Source organism: Equus caballus, chromosome 10, assembly GCF_041296265.1.
Source record: "Equus caballus isolate H_3958 breed thoroughbred chromosome 10, TB-T2T, whole genome shotgun sequence".
Classification (NCBI taxonomy): domain Eukaryota; kingdom Metazoa; phylum Chordata; class Mammalia; order Perissodactyla; family Equidae; genus Equus; species Equus caballus.
In genome coordinates, this window is record NC_091693.1 from 88,136,061 (window position 1) to 88,162,078 (window position 26,018).

General features: G+C 48.7%; 1 protein-coding gene across 1 annotated transcript; it reads right to left on the reverse strand.

Annotated features, from left to right (window-relative positions):
- Positions 1-1,463: 1,463 nt before the first annotated feature.
- On the reverse strand, positions 1,464-25,588 carry ALDH8A1 (aldehyde dehydrogenase 8 family member A1). Its single transcript, XM_001504382.5, has 7 exons — positions 24,348-25,588; positions 21,004-21,151; positions 19,523-19,678; positions 17,789-17,938; positions 13,416-13,672; positions 10,019-10,180; positions 1,464-2,664 (listed from the first exon to the last, which is right to left on the reverse strand). The coding sequence occupies exons 1-7, from the start codon at positions 24,483-24,485 to the stop codon at positions 2,212-2,214; spliced, it is 1,464 nt and encodes a 487-aa protein (XP_001504432.2). The 5' UTR covers positions 24,486-25,588; the 3' UTR covers positions 1,464-2,211.
- Between the last annotated feature and the right edge of the window lie 430 nt (positions 25,589-26,018).

The following is a 26,018-nucleotide window of genomic DNA, read 5'->3' on the forward strand; positions in this document are numbered from 1 at the left end:
TGGCAGGGCCACGGCAGCCCTGCAGCCCCTGGGCCCACTCTGGTGGGACTCTGTTGTGGTGTCAGCACAGACCCAATGGCACCCTTAGTTGACGTGGGGCCTGAGACAGTATGGGATGGCCTGGGAGGGGGAAGTTCTTGGAACTAAACTCGCCCACTTGGAAGGGCTAGAACAGATGAGGAAATGTCCACCGGGGTGCTAAGACATTCTAGCCACTGGTTTTAATGAATGGAAACTGGGATAGTGCCGGAGTGGGGGCGAACAGCATTCAGTCAGACACACATCAGTGAGACTGCCTTGTGAGCCCGGAGGAGCTTCTAGAGATCAAAGAGACGGAGAGGCAGGGAAATGGCATCGAGAACGTCCATCAGCAGGAAGAAGGCCCTTCCACAAGGCAGGAACCAGAGCCTGGACAAGAAGTGACAAGAGCAGGGCTGGCTCTGAGTCCTGGAGATCACATACTCCTTGGAAGGAAACAGGTGCGAGGGGAGATGGGTCCTCAGGCACAGGGAGCAGAGTTTCACGTGCTAGAATTTGGGATCAAGATGTGGCTTAGGTCTCAGAAACAAAGATGAGCTTGGGCCAGACCAATTATAAGAATGAAGATATGGATTCTTAGAGACTGGAGCTACAGAAATTCTTCCTGCTGACACTTGGAACTGGTCCTTGACTTAACTGATCAAGGTCAAGGGGCCTCAGCTGGGGAGGAGGGTGGGCGGGGAAAGGAGAGGGGAGGGGAGGTAGAAGCTGGGAACCGGCTGGGATCCGACACCATCACTTGACCTCAGAGAGGCTTCCAGTTTTCAGCATTTGGGAACAAGCCCACATATCCAAAATCCTACACAAAATGATAAAGATTATTATCTCCTCCCCCGGCCCAACCCTCCTCTTCCCCTACCACCATTTGCCGTGTAACAAATACCCCAGAAAGCCAAGAAGACCTCGTTCCATTCCAGGAAATCATTTTGAGCCCCTTCTGTGTGCCAGGCTCCATGCTGGGAATCATGACTTCAGAGAGGAGTGACCATTCAGAGAGTCAGACACACAGATCCACCCTTTAGTCAGCGTGGAAAGGGCTGTGCTGGAGGAGATCCTCGGCTGCATGGCTGAGTAGAGCGGGGCAGCAGAAGGGAGGATAAGGGAAGACCCAACATGGCGGGTTCCACGAGCCATAAGCACTCAGCTGCTTCTGGAGCACGACCCAAGGTAAGTGTGAAGTGGCCAGAGACCATGGCTTTGGGATCTGGGCTCAAACCCTACCTCTGGCCATACCAATGGTGTGACCTTGAGCATGCTACTCACTCTCTGTAAACCTCAGTCTCCTCCTCTGATCATTGAGAGATCCAGAAAAAAAGATGCTAAGAATACATTTCTTACTTTGTATAAAGTCCATACTCCCAAGAGGTTGGGGATAAGGAGGAATAAAGGGCAACTCAAGAAGAACGGGTATGGAAGCCGGTCACTGAAATTGCTTAACATTTATTCTTTTAAGATTAGTAAGTTGTAAGTCTCATGAGATACGTACACTAAGAATTGGAATTGATTAGACTCCACAGTAGGAAAGGATTGAACTATTTCCTCTTCTTGTTCCAAGTTTCCTCCAAAAGTAGTAGTTATTTTATTTTATTTTTTGTCCTTGCATAGATATATTTAGCAGGACCTATGACATGTGACTTCTCTGACAAACTCTGTATTATGTTTATGATCAACATTCATGGCCCCCTTACATAATGAGGTGTAGTCAATTACCAGTTAGCCACCAATGGCTGATGGATGAGGAGACCATCTCAACAGCCTCCCCAAGGTAGGAAATTACACTGATTTGTTTCTCTTTGGCTTTGTAGATTTTATATATATATATATATACTTGCAAATGAAAAAATTCTGATTATCTGTGAATTCTGAAGAGTTCAATAAACATGATGAAAAAAATGCTGTGAAGACACAACCTAGGAGGAGCCTAACAATTATTTGGCTTCCCTTTCATGACTTCCTAGTCAGACGTTTTCTCTTCTTCGACTCAACATTGAAGATAGACAGCATCTCCTCATCCCAGTGGGTAAAAATACTAACTACTGAGGTAAACTAGAAATAACATTCTGCTGAGTCAAGACATGGCTGGAATTTAGGCCAGCATTTCCATTCACCACTTTGGACAACTGATTCTCTGCAACCAGGCATTGACTGCAATAGCTTCTCTACCGGCCGAGGTCAGTGTTTAATGGTGATGGTTTTGCTTTCAGTGAAGAATTCATAAGAGTCTTTGGCTCCTTCTCTACCTACCCCAGAACTCTTCATCCCCCCGAAAGGGAGGTTCAGCTCTCTGATGAGCCAGCAGTTGGTCCAAACCAAGCCGGACTGCAACTTCTTGGCCACCCGGTGGACACGCCCCACATTGCTTGACCACACGGTCGCAGCCAGCCCATACTGAACACTGTTGGCTCTTTTAACCACTTCCTCTTCGCTATCAAAGGGGACGACACACGTCACTGGACCAAATATCTCTTCCTTCATGCAGCGGGACTCATCCTTGATGTCTGTTATCACTGTGGGAAGCATGAAGTAGCCCGCCCGGTTCCCAGGGGGAAGACTCAGCCGGTCCACGCCCTCACCACACAGAATCCGGGCCCCTTCAGCACGGGCTATCTTGACGTATCTTCTGACCTGGGAGGATAAAAGCCACGATTAGCAACGTCTTACCATTTGGCTTCACACAAAGCAGCAGAAAATTCAATGTTTTTCAATCATCTAAGCAAAATGTAGAAGGTCCTTACTAAGAAATCTCAGGTTGGTTATCTGATCGCTCAGCTCCTGAGCCTGAGGGCGGAGGGCTCTGACCATCACTCGGGCATTCAGCCTTCATCCATGGTTTATTTAATGTCTAAATCCCAGACACTTGGATAGGGTTTCTCATACATTCTCACTTCATTCTCTCAAAACACTACTAGCTCTGTGTTATACTCTATTTGCTGATGACTTAATTGTTCCCCAGGAAGGGTAAAGGGTCCATGGAACTAATCAACAGGAAAGCTAGAACTCACACTCAGCCGTAGTCAGGGTTTAAATACAAGAAAGAATATTTTCTCACTTTTGAGGGGACTATGTACATGGGAGAAAATGAGAAATTGAACGGTGTATAAGATTTAATTAAAGGCCAGGATGCCCTTCACTAGCCAGGCTTCCAGAACAAATAGTTTCTAATTTCTAGTCTCATTACTGATTATAATCTGAAAATATTTCTAGGTAATATAGGGTAGCTAACTATAACGGGAAATAAATTATATAATAAGTTAGCTCAGTGACTTACAGATAACAACAGATGTTTATTAATAACGGTCCTAGAAATGACTCATTATAACAACGATATACACATTTTTATATGGAAATGTTGTTGAAGTCACAATGATACATTCTTCTGGCCCTGAGGCGTATTATAAGCATAGGAGAAGTAGAAAAGTCATCTCAAAAATGGGAAGTTTAGAACAGCAGTCAAGGCGCACATCAGAGGCAGGGTAAATCTTGAAACAATGTTTTGCATCCCCACTTTATCTATCTGAGCATCTGCCCCAGCACTAGACCAGGACTCCGTTGCAGAAGTGTATTCAATGTGGAGCTATATGTCTGCCATGTAAAAATGAAAGGTAACGTTGTTTTATTCTTAATTTTGCTTCAGTTTGTAGAGCACTTAATAAGCCATGAAGTCAAAGACTTTTTACAAATAGAGCATTTGGCACGGCTCTACAGTCCCTTCGTTCCACCTCTTCCCCCGACTCGCACGGTGACCTCAAAGCTTCCTGCAAAAGCCTAGTCCAGTTTGTGGGTAGAAACTGTAACAGCTCTGGACTTCTCTTTCCCCTACTCTCCTCCTCTTTTGGAAGTGACCCTCCCAGATTAATCAGAAGATGCCAAAGGTGGCGTCCCCTATGAGCAGGGGACGTGAAGGCAGAGGTTTCCGGAGGCCCCTGGTGGGCACAGCACCAGATCTGTCAGTGACCCCAGCAGTGCTCGAGTGCTCTGGCTCAGACTGTCACATCTAAACAGAACCACGTGACCCTGCCTTAGATGCCTTTGGGGTAATAAAATACGAAAGGAAATGTCGGTATTCAAACTGGGAACTTACCAAATATTCCATGTATGAGGTGACTCACACCAACTGAATTTATTTTCTAGAGAAAGTATCTCTAGATGATAGAAGGACATCTACGCCAGCAGCTCAGAAACTGAGGTTATCAACAAAATGTGAAAAAAGGCCAACCTTGTGACTGGTAATATGCTATCAAATATAATGAGTTATTACTATGAAACTTTTTCGAGAGGAGAGAGCAGAGGGTAGTTAGTACTCAGTACCTCTGCCTGTGAAATCAGGCCGTAGAGGTTAGAAGGGAGGGCCAGGGAGCCCACCTCAGTTCCTCCACTTAGCAGCTGAGGGATTGTCAATGCTCTGTGCCTCAGTTTCCTCATCTGAAAGTAGGATGAACACTGCCACTTATTCATATGATTAAATAAAATAATACATGAAAAATATTTAGCATAGCACCTGGTACATAGTAAGTCTCCGGGCATCATCTGCTGGCAGTGAAGGTGATGACATGTAATGCCTGATCTGACACTTACGAGCGGGGGACGTCAGAGACCCCCAGTCTGCATGTCAGGGGCAGGTAGGGTTTACCTGACACAAGAGCATAGGAAACTGGGAAAGGGGACCTTCTGTGGGCCTGAAGCCCGGCCCTATTAGAAGCGGTGCCCAGGAACTTCCTCTGTGCTTCCCAGCCTCTGTGTACACACGAGAATTCTCTCTGTATTCCGCGATTTGGGGGAAGGTCGGCATGTAGCCAGATTCTCCAGACAGCCAAGTGGGGAAGGATTCGGGAGAGTAAAAAGAAAGAGAAAAGCACCCTGTGAACTAAGCAGGGGAGCCCGCCCTTCATTCCTCGAGGACAGAATCACCTCAGTTTACTGTGCGTCCCCCACAGTCACTCAAACCTGGAAGTCCCACGTCCCCTTGGGAGCATGCTGTATCTCCACCTGCTCCTGAGCCCTCTGCCACTACAAAACAACCTGTACCTGTTCTAGTTGGATTCTCCTGTCACTGCCTCGCCATCTGTTGTGACAATCACACAGAAGTAAGATGGACACAAAGACTCCATTTGGCTCGGAGAAGACGTAGACACCGCAGAAGAGGAGAGCGGAACGCAAAGACGGCATCCAGACCTTCCTTGGTGGGCAGCCACAGAGCTTTCTAGTGAGATATGAGGAGAGGTGGCCGCCAGCAGAGCGTGTCCACTGCCTCCTTGATCCCAGATGGTTTGGCGCACTGGACCTAGAAAGGTCACACTCTGAAAAGGCCACACTGCCCTAGCTGCTCCCATTTGCTCTCGCTCCAAGGGCTTCCTCACAGCAACTGAGCTGGAAGTCCCCGACGGGGGTCCTCCCGGGTGGAGACTGAGAGGGGGAGGCCCCCCTCTGGGTGCACGTGCTCTGGGTGGAGCAGCGAGGGCGGCAGATGTCCAGGCACCCTCCGAGCCTCAGCAGGATGGTTCTGCGGCTTTCCGTGGGGGAGGAAATGCGAGCAGAGCTGGGAGGGATCCAGCATATAGGACCACAAAGCAAGGGAAACCCCACAGCTTCCTATGCAATGGGGTAATGGAAATACCGTCTTTATTGCTCTTCCCTGGAAAAATAAAAGTAAAATAAATTGGCCAATGATAAAAAAAACTATTTTTAAGTTTTTAACCCTGTACACAAAATCTCTCCCCTTAGAAGCAGTAGGCTCTCGGAGCTTTCTGGGATGAGGGCAAAGTAATTAGCTGTATTTCATTTTAATAAGGAAAGTGGCTGAAAAATGGTTTTCTCTCAGCATCAAATAGAAAATCCAGATAAGCTGACTGAAAATTCCACAGTTGTTAATAGTCACGAGCTCGTGCTGGTTTCTTAGTGTGGACAATGGCCGTGTGGGAATGGAAGATGTTAACAAAAAGGCGGACCAGTGAGTGGGTATAGAAACTCTCTGCCTTATCGCGAAGATTTTTCTATAAATCTTGTTATTCCAAAATAGAAAGTTTATTTTTTTAAAAAAAATATTTGAGATAGAAAATGTACAATGGTAAAAATATGGGAGCTTTGAAAACTTCTGTTTGAAAGATATTAAATATGTGCTGATGTTTAGATGTGTTCAGAAAAAATTGACAACCGTAAGTTTCGTCATTTCAGAGTCACCTGTGGCAGCTAAGTCTGCTGCGTTGAAATGATATTAAGATAACACAACCAACATGTTAAATAGATGCTTGTTTTGGGGGCATAATTTGTTTGGTAGAAGATGGCATTTTGGAACTGAGATGTTAGAGAGAGGCTGACACCGTGCCTGAAACCTTGCCAGTGTTTCAAGTCTTAAAAAAAATCAAGTATCCTCTGTGGTTTTGATCTATTAGGAATCGTGGCTTTTGTCCACAGCTCCTGCAGCTACAATGCTAGAAATAGTGGGAAAGGATAGCTTCTCTCATTTCCACTTTCCCTAGGAAAAGATGGGGTGGTAAAGATATAGTCTAAAAGATGGGGTGATGTCAGTGCTAAGTTGAGGCAAATTTGTTACTTTGGGAGGTAGAAGGGACAGGAGCTCTGACACGGAAATCTCCCTGGGAGGTGCTGAGGTCAAGCCCAGCACAGCACTCTAGGTCGCTCCTTCCCTGGGTGCAGAGCTTGGACACAGCCAAGACGAGGGAGTGAGGAGGACACCAGGCTCCCCTACGTATCTTAGTCTGGACTCAGATGAGGACTTGCTCACTCGGTGAAACCCACATGGGGAGCTGAGTTTTGGCAGAAGGAGTCAGGCCTGGAGGTGGGACCACCCAGAACCTTCAGGTGGGGCGTTCCTCCTGCCTGTATGCAGGTGCTGGGAGCGCACGCACATGCTCAAGGAGGCCTGGGCGCCCACCTGCCTCCCACACATTCTCAGTCTGCAGCAGGTCAGCCCCTGGGATCCACCAGGACGCCCCCTGCCTGCCTGGGGACCAGTGTCCTTGGACTCCAGCCACCAACCTACTGAAAAGGAGGTAATTTGGGTCTTCTCCATGGAATTATTCAAAGATGCAAAGTTTAGGCTGTATATTTTACTCAAGAGAAAAATTTGGCCATCTTACATTGATATATTCTGATATGGCAACCAACTAAATTCTCTGCTCATTTTAGGAATAATTAAAACTACTGGGAATCACCAAAAACAAAAATGAAACACAAGTTTGATAATTTGGAGGGAAGCCGAGTGCAAGGTGAATAAGACGTTTTGAACTAAAATGTATTATAATTGAAAAATTTTGGTACCTTTTTATAAGTTGGTTCTTGAGAAAGCAAGAACATTGGGAAAATGTGGACCTGCAGAAACTGCTCCACATGCGTATTTATAGTAATGCTGTAAAAATCTCAAATGAATTTTCATAATGTGAGCATATTTTTTGAAATTCTTTGTTGGCAATTAAAAAGTTGGATTTGTATGATTTTGAGGTACTGAACACCCATATTTAGCCAAAGATTTTTTTTTTTTTTTGAGGAAGATTAGCCCTGAACTAACTACTGCCAATCCTCCTCTTTTTGCTGAGGAAGAATGGCCCTGAGCTAACATCCATGCCCATCTTCCTCTGCTTTATATGTGGGACCCCTGCCACAGTATGGCTTTTGCCAAGCGGTGCCATGTCCACACCCGGGATCTGAACCGACGAACCCCAGGCTGCCAAGAAGTGGAACGTGCAAACTTAACCGCTATGCCACCGGGCCAGCCCCTAGCCAAAGATTTTTAACAAAGAAGAATTCACTACCTAAGCCTCCTGTGACATCAGCCAAGAAAAAACAATGAAAAGACAGTGAGTTAGAGGAGAATCTTAAGCAAAATCTGAAAGGCTTGTATGTGTCCACAGTCCCTTTATCGCTGCGATGACTCAGTGGTCAGTGATCGAGATGCTCCCTGCTCAAGCTCAAAGTTCAGGGAAAGTGGACACCTCCAGTTCGGGGGTCATGCTGCAAGTGGAGCACGTGATGGAGCGTTGACCCCACCACCGGCCCGGCAGACACCTCACCTGCTCTGTTCTGGGCACTTTTCTAGGATCTAAGGACCCAGCAGTGAATAAAGCTGACATTCTAGTCAAGGGAAGATAGCCAGTCAAGGAATAAACAATACGTATTCTATGTCAGATGGAGGAAAATGAAGCAGCCAAGAGCTAGAGGAGGGTCTGGGGCTGTGATTTTAAATAGGGTAAGGAGGACAGCCCTCCTTCAGACAGCGACATCTGACCTCGGCCACGCAAGTGTCTGAAGGAAGAGCCTTTGGGTGGGGGGTGGGTGTGGGCAGCAAGCACAGAGACTGAGAAGAAGGAGTGGGCTGCTGTTTTCGAGGAAGAAGAGGGAAGCCAGTGTGCAGCAGTGGAACGAAGGAGGGGAGGGGACAGGGTACCAGGGGACGGGGTACCAGGGGACGGGGTACCAGGGGACAGGGTACCAGGGGACGGTCTCAATGGGTGGCATCCATTCTCACACACACAAAATACAGCTTGTGTGTGCGTATGCAGGTGTGCACGGGGCTACAGATTGTTCAACTGATGCAGAAAAGCCAAATACTTTTATTTGCTTCACTGATAGATCTCCCCTCCTGGGGTAAAGTTAGTGGTCATTATGGCCTACGATACCAAAGTAGTTTCTCTGCTGAGTGATACAGAGAGAACTTTGGGTCTCAGGGGAGTGGCGCCCTGCGGAGGGGACCTCAGACTGCGCCATAGCCCGGCCCGCTGGAAGATGCTTCTGGGGGGCTGGCTTTCACTCCACAGGAAACCTTCGGGAACGAGCTGAAGTTGTTTTCACCTGCTATTTGCATGTCTGGGTGGGTAGGCCTGGAGCCCTGGTGTCCAGAACAGCCGGACAAAAGAGAGGACAAGGGAAGCTCCTGGATCAGGTGACTTCTTTCTCCATGAGGGTGGGAACATCCTCAACTGTGGGTCCCCAGGGGCACTCTGGGGACTGCTGCCTCTGTGCCTGCAACCCTGCAGGTGAATTTGACTGGATAATAACACAGCCATGCTGGCCAGCCCCGCAGTAAGTAAATGACCTCAGAGTCCAGGGAATCCCGGGAGCTGACCTCCGGGGCCATTCTCTCTCCTGATCTCCTGCGAGACCATTTCCAGCATTCTCTTCCCTCCTGAAACCTTCAACACCTCCCCCCCTGCTCACCCTGCTTCCTACTTCACTGAGAAACCAGAAGAAGTAAGATGAGACCATCAAGTGTCGCTTGAGCATCTCTGCTTCACAATATTTGAAGATCAAAGTTAAAATTTAGTAAATCTGCCAAATCTATGAATGTCAGCGATTTCTCCAAACTTGTGAAGGCTCTGTCCCTCACGGGCTAACTGAGGGGGGCGCATTTCCCTTGGCAGGCCTTAGTTACCACAGCTGAAAACAAGGTCCTTCTAGCTCCAAAAGTCTATGACTTATTTTGGAAGTCACATCAGATAATAAATTAAAATGACCTTAAAGACGTAAATTTCATAAACCACTCGGAGGCTGACAATGGTCTGTCCCATGTAGGCCACCACTAGTCACCCCATCAAGGACCACAAAATTTGGATGGCGCATGCAGGCACTTCTGGAGTCCCATCTGCTGTAAGCCAGAGGCAGGACCCCTTCCACTGGGAACATTTACCTGCGGAAAGTCCTGCCACCCTTAGTCCACATCGTTCTTATTAACGGACCTTTATGCTTTGGAATTTGCCTTCCCTGCTCTCCTGGTGGTACCTCCATGTTGACCTCCCAAGTTCATCCATTTCTGTAGATGCTACTTTAACCTGGACGACGTTTGTATGCTCATATCTAGCATTTTTAGACTCTGTATCCAGAGACAATTCCCCACAGGTCATAATGTTTTCAAAAATAGGGTGGTGGTAATTAACAACGTTTCGAAGCCCAGATGTGCTGTGCCTTCACTGAGCCTCTCTCCCAATCAGAGCTCTTTCTGTAACTTACGTTGCAGAGATGGACTTACTTTCTCCAAATGAGCTTTACTGATGAGAGCTCCCATGCTGGCCGATGGATCAGCGGGACTGCCAACCTTCCACATTCTGGTAGCTTCTACAAACTTCTTTAAAAATTCACTGTAGATGCTCTTCTGGACGAAGATCCTGCTGGTACAGAGGCAGATTTCACCCTGCCAAGAATGACACGTGAGTACGATGACAAGACTGGAGGACACGCTCCTTCACGGAGAGGTCACCTCGCATTTCGAGCACCTGCCATGTCCTGGGTACTGGTCCAGGCAGTGGAGACGTGGTAAACAAGACAACCCCCCACCATATGGAACACACAGTCTTGTGAGGAATATAGACAATAAATAGTACAAGTAAATAAATTCGGTGTATAATATAACTTCAGGTCATGACCGAAGCAATACTAGGAAATTAAGCAGAGGATGGGAAGAGAAACAAATGGAGAGGCAGCTTTTACTGCCTTTTGTTAAAGGGAGCCCTGGAAGGCATGTGAAGAGGGTGCATTTGAACCCACACTTGATTGACGTGAAGGGGCTGGATAAGCGAAGCTAGAGGAGGGAACTCTCAGCAGTAAGTGCAGAGGCCCAGCTGCAGGAAGGAGCTTGGAGTGTGCTGGGGAGGCAAGAAGGCAAGTGGGGCTGAGGTGGGAGAGGGGGAAGGAGACGGGGAGGAGGCAGGGGGCAAGGCAGCAGCACGCAGAGTCTCACAGGCTCACGAGGAGCGTGCATTTTACTCAGTGTCATGAAAAGACCATGGAAGGCTTTAGCATCAGAATGATGCGATGGGGTTTACATGTTTAAACGATTGTCCTGGCAGCTGTGTGGAGAACAGAATGGAAGGGAATGAGATGGGAGCAGGGCGACTTCAGAGAGCATTCTGGAAGTCCAGATAAGTGGAGGCAGCCTGGACCAGGGTGGCAGCTGGAGATGAGAGAGATGGAGTCCACTGATGCTGACAGAACTTTAAAGGGCGGTGGGCCCCTGGAAGTGTCAGGACACTGGCATGGATGCCCCAGAGAAGTGACAGGACTCAGGGTACATTTTAAGGATGGAACCAACAGGACCTGATGGAGTAGAGGGGCTTCAGGAAGAGAAGAACAAGGATGCGTCCCGGACTTTTAACCTGAGCCTCAGAGCACATCGTAGCTCTTCCCTGGAAAGGCAAACACGGGGCAGGGAGGGGAGCGGTATCGCAGGGAAAGGACAGGGAGAGGAACGCAGAGGCTAAGATTCAGAGGCTAATAGACAACCAGACAGAGACCCTGGCTCCAGAGAGAGGAGCTAACAGGCTCCTGAGGGAAACTCATCCTTATTATCATGCAAATATGGCCTGTAATAGTTTAGAAACCACGTTCCAGACATGTCAAAGCATTACGTAAATGTGGTAAGTACATATATGCAGAAATAAATGTTTTCATCACATTTATATTTGGTCTTCCAAGCCTAAGAAACAGAATGCTTCTAGTTATTTTGATATTTGGACAAAGGTCATTGTCCAAATTAAACAGTCAATGTTTTGAAATAACGAATTCTTTCTGCAACCCAGGAGCACCGTCAGAACCATCTGCACGTGTGGCTTGGAACGTCTCTGAACCCACGAGTGCCCTGTGCCACGTGGGGAGGGAAGTCTTGGTAAAGAGACTGGAGGACTTTACTGAGCCTCCTGGTTACTCAGTGCCGGGAAGGCAAACCAGGATCTCCAGGAGGATGGCTAAGAGGAAATGAGAAAAGGACAATGTCATTTACTGAGTGCCTGCTGTACGCCAGGCACCATCCAGCGTGCTGTCCTCGTAATAATTCTGTGGTGTATTAGTTTTCCCAGTTTACTGTCAGGACATGGGGTTTTGAGTAAATACAAACCCAAGGCCACACAGCACAGCAAGTGTCAACCTCGGTCTGTGAGATGCTGAAGTCCACCTTCATTTCTTCCATGTCGCACAGCATCTCTAAGTGTGAGAGTGCTCTGAGCCCAAGGAGACCAGGTACCACAGAGATCCCCTGAAAAGCCAGTGATGGTCAATGAAGGAAGCAGCATGCACTACATCGCACTTAGCAACATAAAAAGAAGTCAGCTACTTGGTTATTTTGCCTAAAATTCACTTGTGGTCTTGGGTTAGCCAGTCAGTGAGGTTTAGGTCCTCTTTGCCGCTGGTGTCTTTAAACAGCCCAGGCGGGAGGCTCTCTGGGCGATCGCAGACCCTTGCACGGTTCTGGTCGTCAGGAAGCTCACAGCCCATCCTCACGCTCGGAATCCGTTCACTTCCATACGAAGAGTTCAACTAACGTCCTCTCATCTCAGTTTCCCAGTCCAGTTTGTCCCTCTCTTGTCATCACTAAGCCATCAAAACACTTGATTTAATTGTTCATTTTGATATTTATTTTTAACGATTAAATTACTTGTTCCATAAAATTGCCTTAAGTCTATTGATCCAGAAACTTCGTATATTTCTAAGCCACTTTCCCTAGAAATTATGGTGAGAAAAATAATTACAATTAGAATCATGAAAAGAATTATTATAAAGAGTGTTTTTCATTCTACACTCTCAAAAATCCTATTGGAGGGCATTATCATTGCCTCCGTGATTTTACAGGTAGAGAAATAAAAGTTCAAAAGCTTATGCAACTTATCCAAGTTAGGGAAATAAAGATCTCTCTCATTCCACTCCTTTTGCCTCCTGTGGAAGTTCTCACTCTTTGGCTTCAGTCTTTGTTCTGTGCTAAAGTTTTTTAAAAGCATACCTTTTGGAGACAAGCTATGATCCTAGGCACTGTGCAAAAGCGGGCGCAGCTGCCATCTTCACAGAGACTATGGCTTAGTGTATCTGACCCAGGATCCTTAATCCTTTGGGGCTGCGGCCTTCAAGAGTCTGATGAAAACTCTGGGCCCCAGAAACACATCTGTTGCACAGCTTCAGGAGATGCAAAGTTGCCCTAAGCTCTTCCATCACTGCAAGCTGGGCAGCCTGCTCTGGACTGGTTCCGGCACTTTTCTAAGCGCGTAAGTACATTTGGATACTTCGCAGGGAGAGTAAGGTTCGCTGGAGACAGGACATTTAGGCAGCAAGAAGAGACTGAGGGCAACTCTATGAATAAAGGGAGGGAGAAGCTTGGAGAAGCAAAAGCTGGATCACATTGTCCATGGCTGGTATTTGATAAAAGTTGTGTAACTCAGAAAAGAAGACAAGCTTGCCGAACAGAAGCTGTGACCCTCCAAGGCCACCGACTGACCCTGATATTGAGCAGACAGTCGGTGGAATAGCACAGTGCAACGATTCTCCTTTCCCTGAAACAGCCCCGCATTGACCTTCTCACCCAGAGCTTTGCACTGTAATGAAGCAGATCCAGCCTGACAGGACCATGGAGTTAAAAAAGCAAACAAAAGCCCCCAAGGACATACCTGGTTGGCAAAGCTGGACCTGACGGTTGTTGGAACACACTCCTCCAGGTTGGCATCCTCAAAGATGATGGCAGGGTTCTTGCCCCCCAGCTCCAGGGAGAGCTTCTTGCAGTGGGGGGCACTCAGCTGTGTGATGCGCTCGGCCGTGGGCTGGCTCCCAGTGAAGGAGATGACAGGCACCTCCGGATGCGACACCAGGGCCTCGCCCACCCTGGGCCCGGTTCCAAACACAATATTGACCACACCTGGGGGAACACCTGGAGGGAAACAGTGGCAGTTACAGTAAGCCTCCTCCGGGAGTTGAGGACTTCATGTTACGGGGAGATTCTCCTTGAAGGTCCAATGGCTTGAATGGGGGTGCGAATGAACTTTTACGGCTGCCTCTCCTTTACTAACAAAGCAGATAAAACAGTGTCATCTCTGCTAGTGTACACCAGAGGTGGGATTTCTCAGGGGGCTTTTCCCTGAAGAAATGGGGGGTAGAACATTCTAGATAATTCACTCCATAATATTGACTAGGCCTCAGGGGCTGGGGATGCAGAAACATCCTCAAGCAGGTCAAGCCCAGTGGGAAGGAGAGCCCTGCTCAGGGTTGGCATCCAGGAGGCACAATTCAGCATGACAGTGCTCTGTAGAGGGCAGCATAAATGTTGCAGAAGCCAGAGAAGAGACTGGCTATGCCAGCCCAGGGAGTGAGGGAGGGCACCCCCGGGAGGGGAGTTTTGAGTCTGAGGTCCTGCCCCCCATGATATGGACGCACCATCACACCCTAGGACTGACTTAAAGTACACAGGACACCCCAAAATATGTGCCCCAGGCTTTCCCATCACAAGACCCTATTGCCCTGTATCTGCACGTGTTTATTTATGTGTTTTATGGATTTGCTTGTTTATTGCCTGTGACCACTGGGAGATACACCGATGGAGGCAGAAATGGTGTCCAGGTTTTGTTCTCCATTGTATCGCCTGTGCCACGGCCCCGTTTGCTCACAGTTGTTGAGTGCTTGCTGTGATCCCGTCATTGTCCTAAGTGGTTCACATTCTTCAGATCTCTCAACAGTATTATTATCCTCGCTTCACCGATGAGAAGCCCGAGCCCAGTGAGGTTAAATAAAAACCAGTAAGCGGCAAAACTGGTCATAGCAGGTTAATAAACAACGGTTAAGTAAATGAGTGAATGAACGCTTAATGTGCATTATCCAAGTCAGAAATGGTTCTGGAGAGAAGATCCACGTGCAGTTTGTTGCGTCCGGGACGCTCTCGGGTTTGCCCGGAGGCAGCTGAGTTATTCCGCTCTGTTTCCTCAGGCTCGAAGGACAGTGGGGGCGGGAATCCTGCAGGCTGCAAGGTCTTTGAACTACTTCTCCGCTCCTGGCGTCTGTCCTTTATTCCAGGTCACATTCTCTCCTCAGTACAAACACTGTCTTGGATTAAGAGCCTCTCTTCAAGATTACACTTTTAAAGTATAAATAATAATTTCACACTGAAGATCCATTATCCTCCGGAACATCTTCCCCCGGAGCCAGAGCCTTAGCCTGGTCCCTTGAGGGGACAACCGAGGCCCCCTTCAGGTGAGCCTCTGGAGACAGGTAGGAAGGGGAATGACTCATGATGGCATCTGGCAGAGCTCACCTCCAGTGGCCCCCTCTACACTCAACATGCACATTTGCTACAATCCAGCTCAGGGCAGTCCTGGACCACAGGTCCCGGCCACAGGAGGGCAGGCCCCGGCCCAGGCTCCCTGTGAGAGCAGCTGGGTCTTGGGTTGGGGCACAGAAGAGGCTGGGGGAGAGGCCCCCCGAGAGGTCGATGGGAGGAAAACAAGGTCACGTTTCCCCCATTAGCCGGATGGGGCCCTGCTTCTCCATCGAAGACCAGAGATGTAGATATCTTCCCAATATTTGATGGGGGTCGGGGACAGGAAAACGTAGAAACACCGCGTATGTATGAACACGGAAAATGAGCTCCTCTCAGCAGCTGGCGGCGTCTCATAACACAGCCGCGTGAATGCTGTGATTGCGTTTCCTCAAGCGCCAATGTTAATACGCTACGAGCTGTCTACCGGCCATGATTTCTCAGCACCATTTGCCATTGATCCAGACATTAGTGAAACTCTTCTAGAGACATCTGCCCTCTACCCTTCAAGAAGAATTTTAACCTTAAACAGAGCAGAGCACAAACTAATAGGAAGGGCCCGAAAATTGCCATCAGGGGACATTCCAGGAATGAGCGCAAACATCTGGTGCCTCCAAGAAGCAAGCGAATATTCTAGAACTCCCAAAGAGGTATTCACTGTGCACTTTTTTAAATGACTTTATTTCGGAGAAAGGTCGTTTGTCAAGTCTGTTTGAACACTCAGGATGGAGGAGCTGGCTCTTCAAAGGTCCCGAGCGTGTCAGCGGGTTGTTCGAGCTCTTTTCCTTACACTAAGTTCCTCTTACAGAGGCTTCTCTGCAGCAGGATAACAGGGACGTGATCCATGCCTCCTCCCAACCCCAGCGGAGAAGCTGAGAGCTGGAGACAGGTGCAATTTGAGCACAACACTCTCAGTGTCTGTCAGAGGAGGAAAGTTTGGCAAAGCCGGCCTAGGGAGGGAAGGGGGAAAGGACCGTCTGGGTACAATGAGCTTATTCGTTCACAAGAAATAAGGCCAACACTGTGCAAATAAAGGAAAACGTCACGCTCTCATGCAGACCAGGCTCTGGGGTGTATGAAAGGAGAGAGTGGAGGAAAGAGGAAGCATCATAGGTCAAGATGCGGTTGATTTGGGGAAGAGAATGGTCTCTGGACCACAGCTCTTTGTCACTCTCCTCTCTGCCACCTGCGCCCTCCTCACCTCTGCCTGCGCCCTCCGCTCCTCCAGCTGCACTCTCCCCACCTCCGCCTGCGTCCTCCGCTCCTCCAGCTGCGCTCTCCCCACCTCCGCCTGCGTCCTCCGCTCCTCCAGCTGCGCCCTCCTCACCTCTGCCTGCGCCCTCCGCTCCTCCAGCTGCGCCCTCCTCACCTCTGCCTGCGCCCTCCGCTCCTCCAGCTGCGCTCTCCCCACCTCCGCCTGCGTCCTCCCCAACACAGGATCAAAGCAGAGCGTGGGCCCCAATTCTAGCCCACTCCGGAGCACCTGCAATCACCAGGCAGGACAGAAATGCCTCAGAACTTCGCAGACACTAGAGATTCAGTTTTGCCAAGAACGGGATTAAACGCGGTCCCTCTTGTAGAGGAGGGATGACATGCGGGGAGAGGAGAGACGCAGCACATCACATCACACACCCGCAGAGGCCCAGGACATCCGCAGGCGTCGTCGCGAAGCCCTAGGCTGGAGGCCTCGTTCCTCTGTAGGATTCGAGGGAAATGGGCAGCTACACGAGGGCCACGAGGCCCACTGTTCTTCCCTAAACAGGCCTGGTTTCCCCTGTGTCTAAATCCTGGTGCAAGAACTGGTTTAGCTTTCCCGGAAGCTCGCGCCGACGTTTTTGCTCAGAGACGAGAGGAATCCAGGAGCGAGACAGACTCCCAGGCCGCCGCCCTGCAGGTCTGCGCGAGCCCAGTGGCACGGTCGCCCTGGGCCTGAAGGAGGCGAGCACCACAGAGACTCCAGGGCCATGAAGACAGCCTGTCCCGCCAGCCACCGCCACTCCCAGGCCGTGCGGAGCCACCAGTGGGGGACCCGACCGCAAGGGGCTTTCTCGCGGGTTACAAGCTAGGGCCTCCCGCCTGTTCCCTTACAGCTCTGGGGCGGCGTCAAGCTGAACATCCGAGAACTAAAGCAGGATCGCAGCCTGCAGGTGGCCACTAAACGGTTAGCAGAAAGAGGACAAGCGTCGTGTTGTATCAGGGTCCCAGGAGTGGCTCCAAATGCAGGGGAAACTGGGATGTGTATTCAAACCTCTTGAAAATGGGCTATTCCTATCAAGTATTCCATAGCTATCCAAAACAGAGAAGTACCGAGTGATGTTCTTATTTTCATAAAGATTAGCTTGTGGTTCAACCCTAGGACTTAAGTGACAATTGAAGACACCCTGGAGCAGGCTGGCGTCTGAACTCACCGGGCTCGTTAAGCCTGTGGGTGCATTATGTCAGGCGTTCACTCTACTGCAGGTGGACACCACCCCGCCAACCCAGGAGGAGCTGTCCTGCAGAAGCCCCGCCAGGGTTGAAGAGAGGAAGCAGGTGAGCGAGCCCTGTGGATGAAGGGGTTTCCCAAAAAAGGACCGGGGAGACAGAACCAAAGATGTCACTGGAATCTGTCTGCTGTTGAGCAGATTTCTCTCCAAAATAGCTTGTCAGATGTCAGTGACTCTAAGGTGGCTGAAGCCTACAAAACATACAGCCCCAGAGCTAATCCTGTGCGTCCCCCAAGCCCTAGCGCCTGAGTACCTGCTTTCTGCAGGAGCTGGCACAGCATCCACGCCGTCACGGAAGTCAGCTCGCTGGGCTTGGCTATCACGGTGTTGCCAGCAGCGATGGCGGGAGCGATCTTCCAGGTCAGCAAGTACAGTGGTAGATTCCAGGGACTGATCAGACCAGCTGAGGAGAGAACAGAGCGTCGCCAACAGTGACGTGCCCATCACAGCCAGCTGACCAGACGGGGCTTCTGTATGAGAACTCCCGCGTGCTCCATGAAACTGAAGCTTACTCTCCGAGACCCCCAAACTGTGCTTATTTGTAGCCAACTTCAGGGAAATAATTCTAAACTGTGTTACAAGAAACTGTACCTGTAAATACTATAGTCAATATGGTTGACTCTTTTCTTGATGACTTACAATTATATTTATGAGCAACAGCAATGTAAGTTCCAGGGCAAATGGGCGGTCACCTGTCACTCAACGGTACCAGAACGTGATCAGTTTTGAGATTTACAGACTGATCTGTACATTTGTTTAAACGTCTCCTTCCTCATCATGAAACTGTCCAGCTACTAATTCTTCAGGGTTTCTCCGTCTCTATGTCTTGCGTGTTGTGAATTGAGACACAAAATCTCAAGCTGTTTAGAATTATTTGTAAAATAAGGGCAGATCATTTCAGAGACAGTAAAAGCCATGTCAGCCAGCCAGAGTGTCTTTAATAAGAAACTGCTCACTCGTATCCTGAGCGGACGGGTTTGCTGGGGAGGTAACAGAGCCAACATCTAGAGCCTCCCCATGGAAAATTCTGAAACCGCCCAGCTTCCAACCTCAGGGCATGCAAAAACAAATCTACCTCGTGAATCAGTAAACGGACTCACCCGTTTATACTCTGCCCTCAAGCCTGTGCTGTGAAAGTAAACGTATTTTATGTGATTAAATTCCCCATTGGAAAATCTGTTCTTTAAGGGATAACAGAATATTTTTGCTGCATGATATATTAGCAGGCTTCTTAGAGGGAGCTTTGAGCTTTTCATAATGGCTTGAAAATACCATTTCCTAAGGGTTCAAATCATCAAAGTTGTAAAAGTCCCATTTTCTTTCCTTTTATCTTACATTCTTTTATCCTGTCATAAAATGTAACTCATAAAATATGGAGGGTTGGGGTTTTTTCCTCAGTGGACACAGTGACATCTGGTGGACATTGTGAGTCATTGCAGACATCTGTGTGCCCTCCAAAGGCAGGAGTCAGACATGAGGGGCGGAGGGAAGTGAGTCAAGGCCTATGTGCCAGCACCTGCACTGCTCTAAGTGCCCTACACTTGTTAATTTATTTAATTCACGTAAAAATATGTAAAGATAAAATAGAACTATTCTCCCAGTTTTTCAGAGAAGAATACTGAAGCACAGAAAGGTTATGTAACTTGCCCACACATATCCAAAATCCATGCTCTTAACCCCCGCACGCTCTGGAAATAGACTCTTTATCTTTAATTACGGGGGGGAAAAATCCTGGTTTGTGAATGTACTCTCAGCATCACTCTTTTCCCTGTGATTTCCCAAGAACCATGTCCCAGGAATAAGTAGGGAATTTGACACAAAGAAAATAAACTAGAAATCGATTTTTTAAGGCCAATTATATTTCAGCCAAAGCAGAAGAAATCAGCTCCTTCCTTTTCTTCGGCCTGTTCCTTTGGATCAATTCTACAGAATAGACCAAGCATCTCTCTGTACCCTTGTGGCCCAGGCTCTCACTGACAGCACCTACCGATGCCCACAGGCTCCCTCACGGTGTAGTGCAGACAGCCCGCGTGGTCCATCTGCGTGCACTGTGACGTGTGGTGCAGGATGGAGGAGGCAAAGAACCGGAAGTTCTGCACAGACCGGGGAATGTCCATGGTTCTTGCCAGGGTTATGGTTTTCCCTGTAGGAAGCCAACAACAGAGTCTCTGTCAGTGCACTTCACCGTGGACAGCGGACACTTTCCCTCACACACGTATCCCAACCCCCACCGAAGCAGCCTCGGTCCCTTCCAGCCTGGCACGGGCATTCCTTGACCACAAAGAGCCTCGATCATGGCTTGATAAAATTATGAAATAATTCGGTATGAGGTTATAGGATGGAGGAGGGATAAAGTTGAGCCAAATAATCTTTGTTTGTGAACTGCACAATTTATATAAATTCACCAGATGCTACCACTTCACCCAGACCAGCTCTTTCAAGTCAAAATCCCCAAGCTTTGCACATGCTACAAAGTGGGTGGAATAATGGCTATTAAGACAGCTGCATCTGCTCGTCCCAAAAAACCACTTTGCTAAACATGTGATGTATATTAAATGTCCCCCGACATGTGGTGGAGTCCTGGAGATGGACATGTGGTGGGACCACCGAAGGGTCCCCTGGCGCAGGATGCTGTGTGGCACTCGCTCACCCGTCACATGCCCTGTGCCTGTCTTAGATCCTGAATTGAACAAGAGGAGAACCGTGAGCTGACCTGGGCTGCTCCTCGGTTCTCTCTGAGACTCAGGGAGACCCTGCAGCGTCTGGAGCACCCAGAGGAAGTGTTTTCTTCGTAAGCTTTCTGAGTCAGGCTGCTTCCTGACTTCAGCACGGTTCACAGCATGCACGTAATTCTAAAAGATCTTGGTTTTTCCTAACAGATATTATTGCAAAGATTAGCAGACATTTACTCCATCACCCAGCTGTCTGGGAAGGAGTTCAAAAATTGGGGAAGCGTGCTGGGGGTGGAACAGTGACTGACATATCAGACATCTTTCTAAATACCTTGACTGTGTCACCAACCGCTTTTCAAGTGCCTCTGCTTTGAAGCTCTCTGCTTGGAATTAGTGATGGATGGCGTGACCAGCCCGGGTTCCCCCTCTGTCCCCACATGGCTGCCCTTTGCCACACATCCTTGCACTTCTTTCCACCAAACGGTGAAATTATTTGAGTGTATTTATTTCCCTGCCCCTTGAACTTGGGCTCAGCCGTGGTTTGCTGTGGCCACCAGAATGAGGCAGAAATGTGCCAGTTGCCACTGCTTTCCACCTCTACCGCTGCCATGAGAAGCACGTGTGCCGGATCCCGATGGCCCCAGGAGGGGGACACGAGGAAAGCGTCCTGAGTCCCATCCATTACAGTTAAGGGGCAGGAGGTCACTGAGGACCTGGGCTGAGGGGATGACTGCCCGGCGTCTGCGTCACGTCCCACCCTGTCCACCGGCCAGCGGCTCTGGGGGTGGCTGCTCACCTTGGTCTCGGGACTCGGCCACCGCAAACTCCTCCAGCGACTGTTCCAGCAGGTCCGCCAGCCGCAGCAGCACCTGTGAGCGCTCCTGGGGGCTGCGGGCCGACCAGCCAGGGAAGGCTGCTCTGGCGGCGGCCACTGCCGCGGCGACCTGCAGGACACACGGGGACAGTCCCCAGATGCGGGATGAGTCCAGAGGCCCCAGGGCCCTACGTGTCCGATGTTTCCGCCCAATTTCAAACACTCACGGCTCCCAGAGCTGAGTCCCCACAAAGCGGTGTTTATGTGATGGGGGAAGCAGGAATACCACAGAAACAAACAGAAATGCACCCTTTCCATGAAGGCGTCCAGAATGCGCACTTCATCAGAAAGAAGCCATGTGAACTTATCGGATACACATTTTCAATCATTGTCAAATATAGAATTTTTTTGAATATCCTATGAGAGGAAACTCAGTCCGGGTGTGTAGTTTCTAAGCTCTTAAACCAGTTCTGACAGATCCGATAAAGTCTAACATTTTATTCGAAATCACATCCAGACTCTCACTCCCACTTAGAGTCACTAATCGTGTTAGTTATTTATTGACTAAGTTTTATATATAAAGCAACATGCTAAACGCTTTACACAAATTATTTCATTAAACCCCTTTTAAAATCCTGTGACACGAGGACTGCTGTGCCCGTTTCACAGATGAGGGAACTGAAGCACAAGGGCTCAGGTACCTTGCCAGAGTTCACACAGCTAATAAGCAGCAGAATCAGGATTCAAACTCAGATCTTTGTGCCTCCCACGATCACAAGCTGGCCCGCTATGGCGTAACCGTGGTCGCCGCCCCCTGCCTGGCTCTGCCCAATGGAAGAGGCCTCTGTTGGAGAGGAGGGCACCCGCAGTTGAACAGACAGCCTGGGGACCTAGTTTTGGAGCTAAATCCGAAAGGAAACAATATATGGGAAGATGAGGGCAAGGCCAGTTCCCGCGGAATGAATTCTCAGGTCGCCTGCGGCCTTTCTCCCCGTAGTCAACGTCGAAGCCGTGCCTTTTCCAGAGACGCCAAACCTGTGACCTGCATCTTCCCCTCCCTGCTCCCTGCATGATGACGGTTTATAACCACTCACAGCCCCTTCCCCACGGCCCCGGCTCAGCCTCAGAGTCCCTTTCCAAAGGCTCCAGCAGCCACAGCAGCTTTCCAGTCTCGTGTGACCCAACAAAGCCCCAGAGTCCGTGCTCCGTGCTCCGCCCTAAATCCGATCCGCACTCCTTGTTTCCCTTATGTGAACAGTCACCTTAGCCGAGCTGAAGGGAAGAATAAAATTATTCTCATCGCAATTACAAATTTCTTGGAAGATGGTGGTTTCGCCTCACACACTCAGTCTCCCTTGTGGACCTGAGACAGGATGGAGGGGAGGAGGTGTGGCAGCGGCAACCACCACTAGCGCAGCCTCGCAGAAGCCCTCCTGCCGGCCAGCGGGAGGAGGCCTCCTTCTCACAGCGTCTCTGAAACACCTGAGCTCTGAGATCCAGTCCAGTCATATTTCCTAAAACGCCTTATGTCCATTACTATGGAATACGTACTAATCTACTATATGCAATAATATCAGCAAAAGCGAGTACTTAGAAAGCATTTACTGTGTGACAGACACCAAGAGCTTTACACACATCCGTCTGTCTGATCTTGAGAACAACACTCTGCACTAGGTGCTGCTATTGTCCCCATTTTGCAGATGAGGAGACGGAGGCCCCAGAGGTCCATCTCTGAGCCAGGCCCACGGAGAACAGGTGGTGCAGCTGGTCTCTGAAGCCGGGCGGGCTGCAGGACTGTGATGCAGATGCTCCCACTAATGTGTGTGTGGGGGGGGGTGGGGGGGGCGGTGACCTAAGCATCAGAGAGGAGAGTGTTTGCACACTGTCACCTGTAAAATAAGGATGGAGTTTGGGTCTGATTTTAGGTCGTTAACGGCTCATTTTGGGACCATTCACGTTAAAGGGCTCGGGAATGCAAAGCACATGTCGAAAGCTGAATGAAGGGGAGCCGCTGTCAGCAGCCCTGCTAGCACACTTTGTAAGTGATTTTTGGGGAAATTGGGCATGTAGTTCATATGGTGACCATATTTTTCAAGCCAGAAAAAAACCTGGGATTTATGGGATCAGACAGAATATTTGCAAGTTGGATTGCTGGAAAATCCAGAATCCCTATTCCTCTGCCAGCAGGTGCATCCGTGCCTCGTTCCGTTCTCTGGAAAAAGAGGAGCCATTAGCTGCAGAAAACATTTCAACTGCATTTGGCATATTATTTGCCATGTTAACTCCACTTTGGAAAACCCTCTGAGACCAGGAGGGCTGGAACACACAAAGCTGTTGTCCCGCATCGATCCCAGGTCGTTCGGAGCAAACAGAATTACAGGTTACAGTGTAACCAACAAATTAGCCAATATTTGCAAACTTTAATCCACAAGTCTAAAGGTTTTTTTTAATGCAAGACAGATTTAAAATACTAACAACAGGGAAATAATAGCTTAGTTCTTAAAAAAATTGCATATAATGCTTATTAAATATGAAGGCTACAATTATCTTTTAAATAATCTAGTTCTTTGTGTCTTAAGAAATAATTAAAACCTATAGGCATTAGGTGAGCACACAGACATCAGCCACACGTATCACGACCCTGACGTATTTTCATTCTCAGCGTAATAATTGATAACTAATCAAGTGTATCTCAACATTTTACAAAGTTCCTCAAATAAAACCAATTGTACGTCACTAAGAATTTTTTTAATGTGTGTGCCATTAAGCACTTTGAGTAAGAAAAAGGATGGTGTGCAATTTCACTCCAAAAATACATGGGATTTGGATTTAGGGTTTCGTCATTCAGATCATCAGTTTTACTTTACCAGATTTTTGACAACACGATGAATTTTATCAGAGGATAATCTAAAATCAATCCCTGGGTTTTTAAATTTTGTTTGTTCTAGTGAAGATACACGTTTTTTTAGAAGTTCATGAAGACAGCGGGAAATTTAGGCAACTCTTGGTCGAGAAAGGGAGCATTTATTAATAGTGATAATTCTTACAAACAATACTTCTTCCAGGACACTGTTAAGGTGCATCTGAGACCCGCGGCCGTGGGTCAGGTGGCTGATGAATGATTGCTCCTCGTGCAGGCACCAGAGATTAGTTCCCTGTGCCCTCTGCGTCCAGTCACAGAGTGAACCTTCCAGAACAAAAATCTTCCTGCTGCTGCCATTGATCAACTCTATACCTTTTCCCGACCCCCTTTTCTCCTAGAAAATTACTGGGCATAAATCACCAAATGAAGGACATTTCCGCCCTTGCCGAGAGAATTCACTCACCTCTGCCTTTCCACTGTCCGGCACTCGGCAGTACACCTCCCCTGTAGACGGGTCATAAGAGTCTAGATAGGAGTCACAAGGTAAAAATTTCCCGTCGATGAAGTTTTCCAGCATCAGAAGCGCCCGGGTTCCAGCCATGGTCAGGGAAGTCCTGCCCTTCCCCTCGACAAGTCTCCCCTTGGCTCGTCCAGCAATTCTCCCTTCCCCGTAGTCATCTCCTCCTCCCTTCCATCCAGGCTCCGTGTCCCCATTTGCTGGTCAGTGAAAGTGGGAGGTGCCCTGACACTCAGACTATTCCAGGCTCCAAACTGAATATTTCACAGACTTCCAGTACATTATGAGAAATGGGTAATAACCTGTTTAACACCAACTTATGGGTTCGTGGCCCTTCAAAACGGTCCAAAGGCATCTGTGTGCATCATTTTACTGGGTTCACAGTATAAACTGCTCACTGCTCGAACGCTGACTCAGCGCCAGGCCCTGAAGGGAGTGCTGCAGGTGAATGTACTCATTTATTCCACACAGTGATCCTATGTGAAGTAAACAGTATTACTTCTACTTTTGTCAGAGAAACTGGGCCTCAGAGAAGTTAGCAGTGTATCCAAAGTCGCACAGTCGATAACGGATGCACCTCAGTCCTTCTGTCTCCAAACCACGTGGTTTTTCCTCACCGCATCACTGCCTCGCCACAGAGGGGCCTGAGGACAGAGTCCCATGCCCCTGCTCATCTACTCTCTTCACCCTGGCACCTTCTGTCTGAACTGTCCCCCCGTCTCAATGCAGGGCCGCAGCAGCAGCTCATGTCTTCCTAGCTGTGCCACAGAGATGAAGATACGAGCCCAAAAGACGTGTGACATACAACACACAAGGCATACATATCCAGGACGTTGTAAGAATTTCTACAAATTGGTAAGAGAAATTAACAACCCCAAAGAAAAAATAAGCAAAGGCTATAAAAAAGCGATTCTAGCAAAGGAGACGTGACTGGCTAACGAATGCTGGAAGGATGCTCCCTTCGCTGTCAATCAAGGAATGTGGAATACAGAGAGGTGCCCTGTTTGGCCAATCAGACTGGAAAACATTTTTTTTAAAAGATTGGCCCTGAGCCAACATCTGCTGCCAATCTTCTTCTTTTTTTTTTTAACCTTTTCTTCTTCACCCTGAAGCCCCCCAGTGCATAGTTGTATTTCTAGCTGTAGATCCTTCTGGCTCTGCTATGTGGGATGCCGCCTCAGCATGGCCTGATGAGCAGTGCCATGTCCGCGTCCAGGATCCAAACTGGTGAAACCCTGGGCCGCCGAAGTGGAGTGTGCGAACTTAACCACTCGGCCACAGCGGCCGCCCCTGGCAAGCATTTTTAAAGATCGCTAACATCCATTCTGTATTAGGCCATGGAAAACTCGTGCTCTCCCACCGCGTGATGGGAGGGTCCACAGAACTTGGGTTGGCAGTGTCAGCTTTTAGGTTTTTTTTCTTTTTTGAGGAAGATTAGCCCTGAGCTAACTGCTGCCAATCCTCCTCTTTTTGCTGAGGAAGACTGGCCCTGAGCTAACATCCCATCTTCCTCTACTTTATATGTGGGATGCCTACCGCAGCATGGTGTGCCAAGCCGTGCCATGTCCACATCTGGGATCCGAACCATGAACCCTGGGCCCACAAAGCGGAATGTGC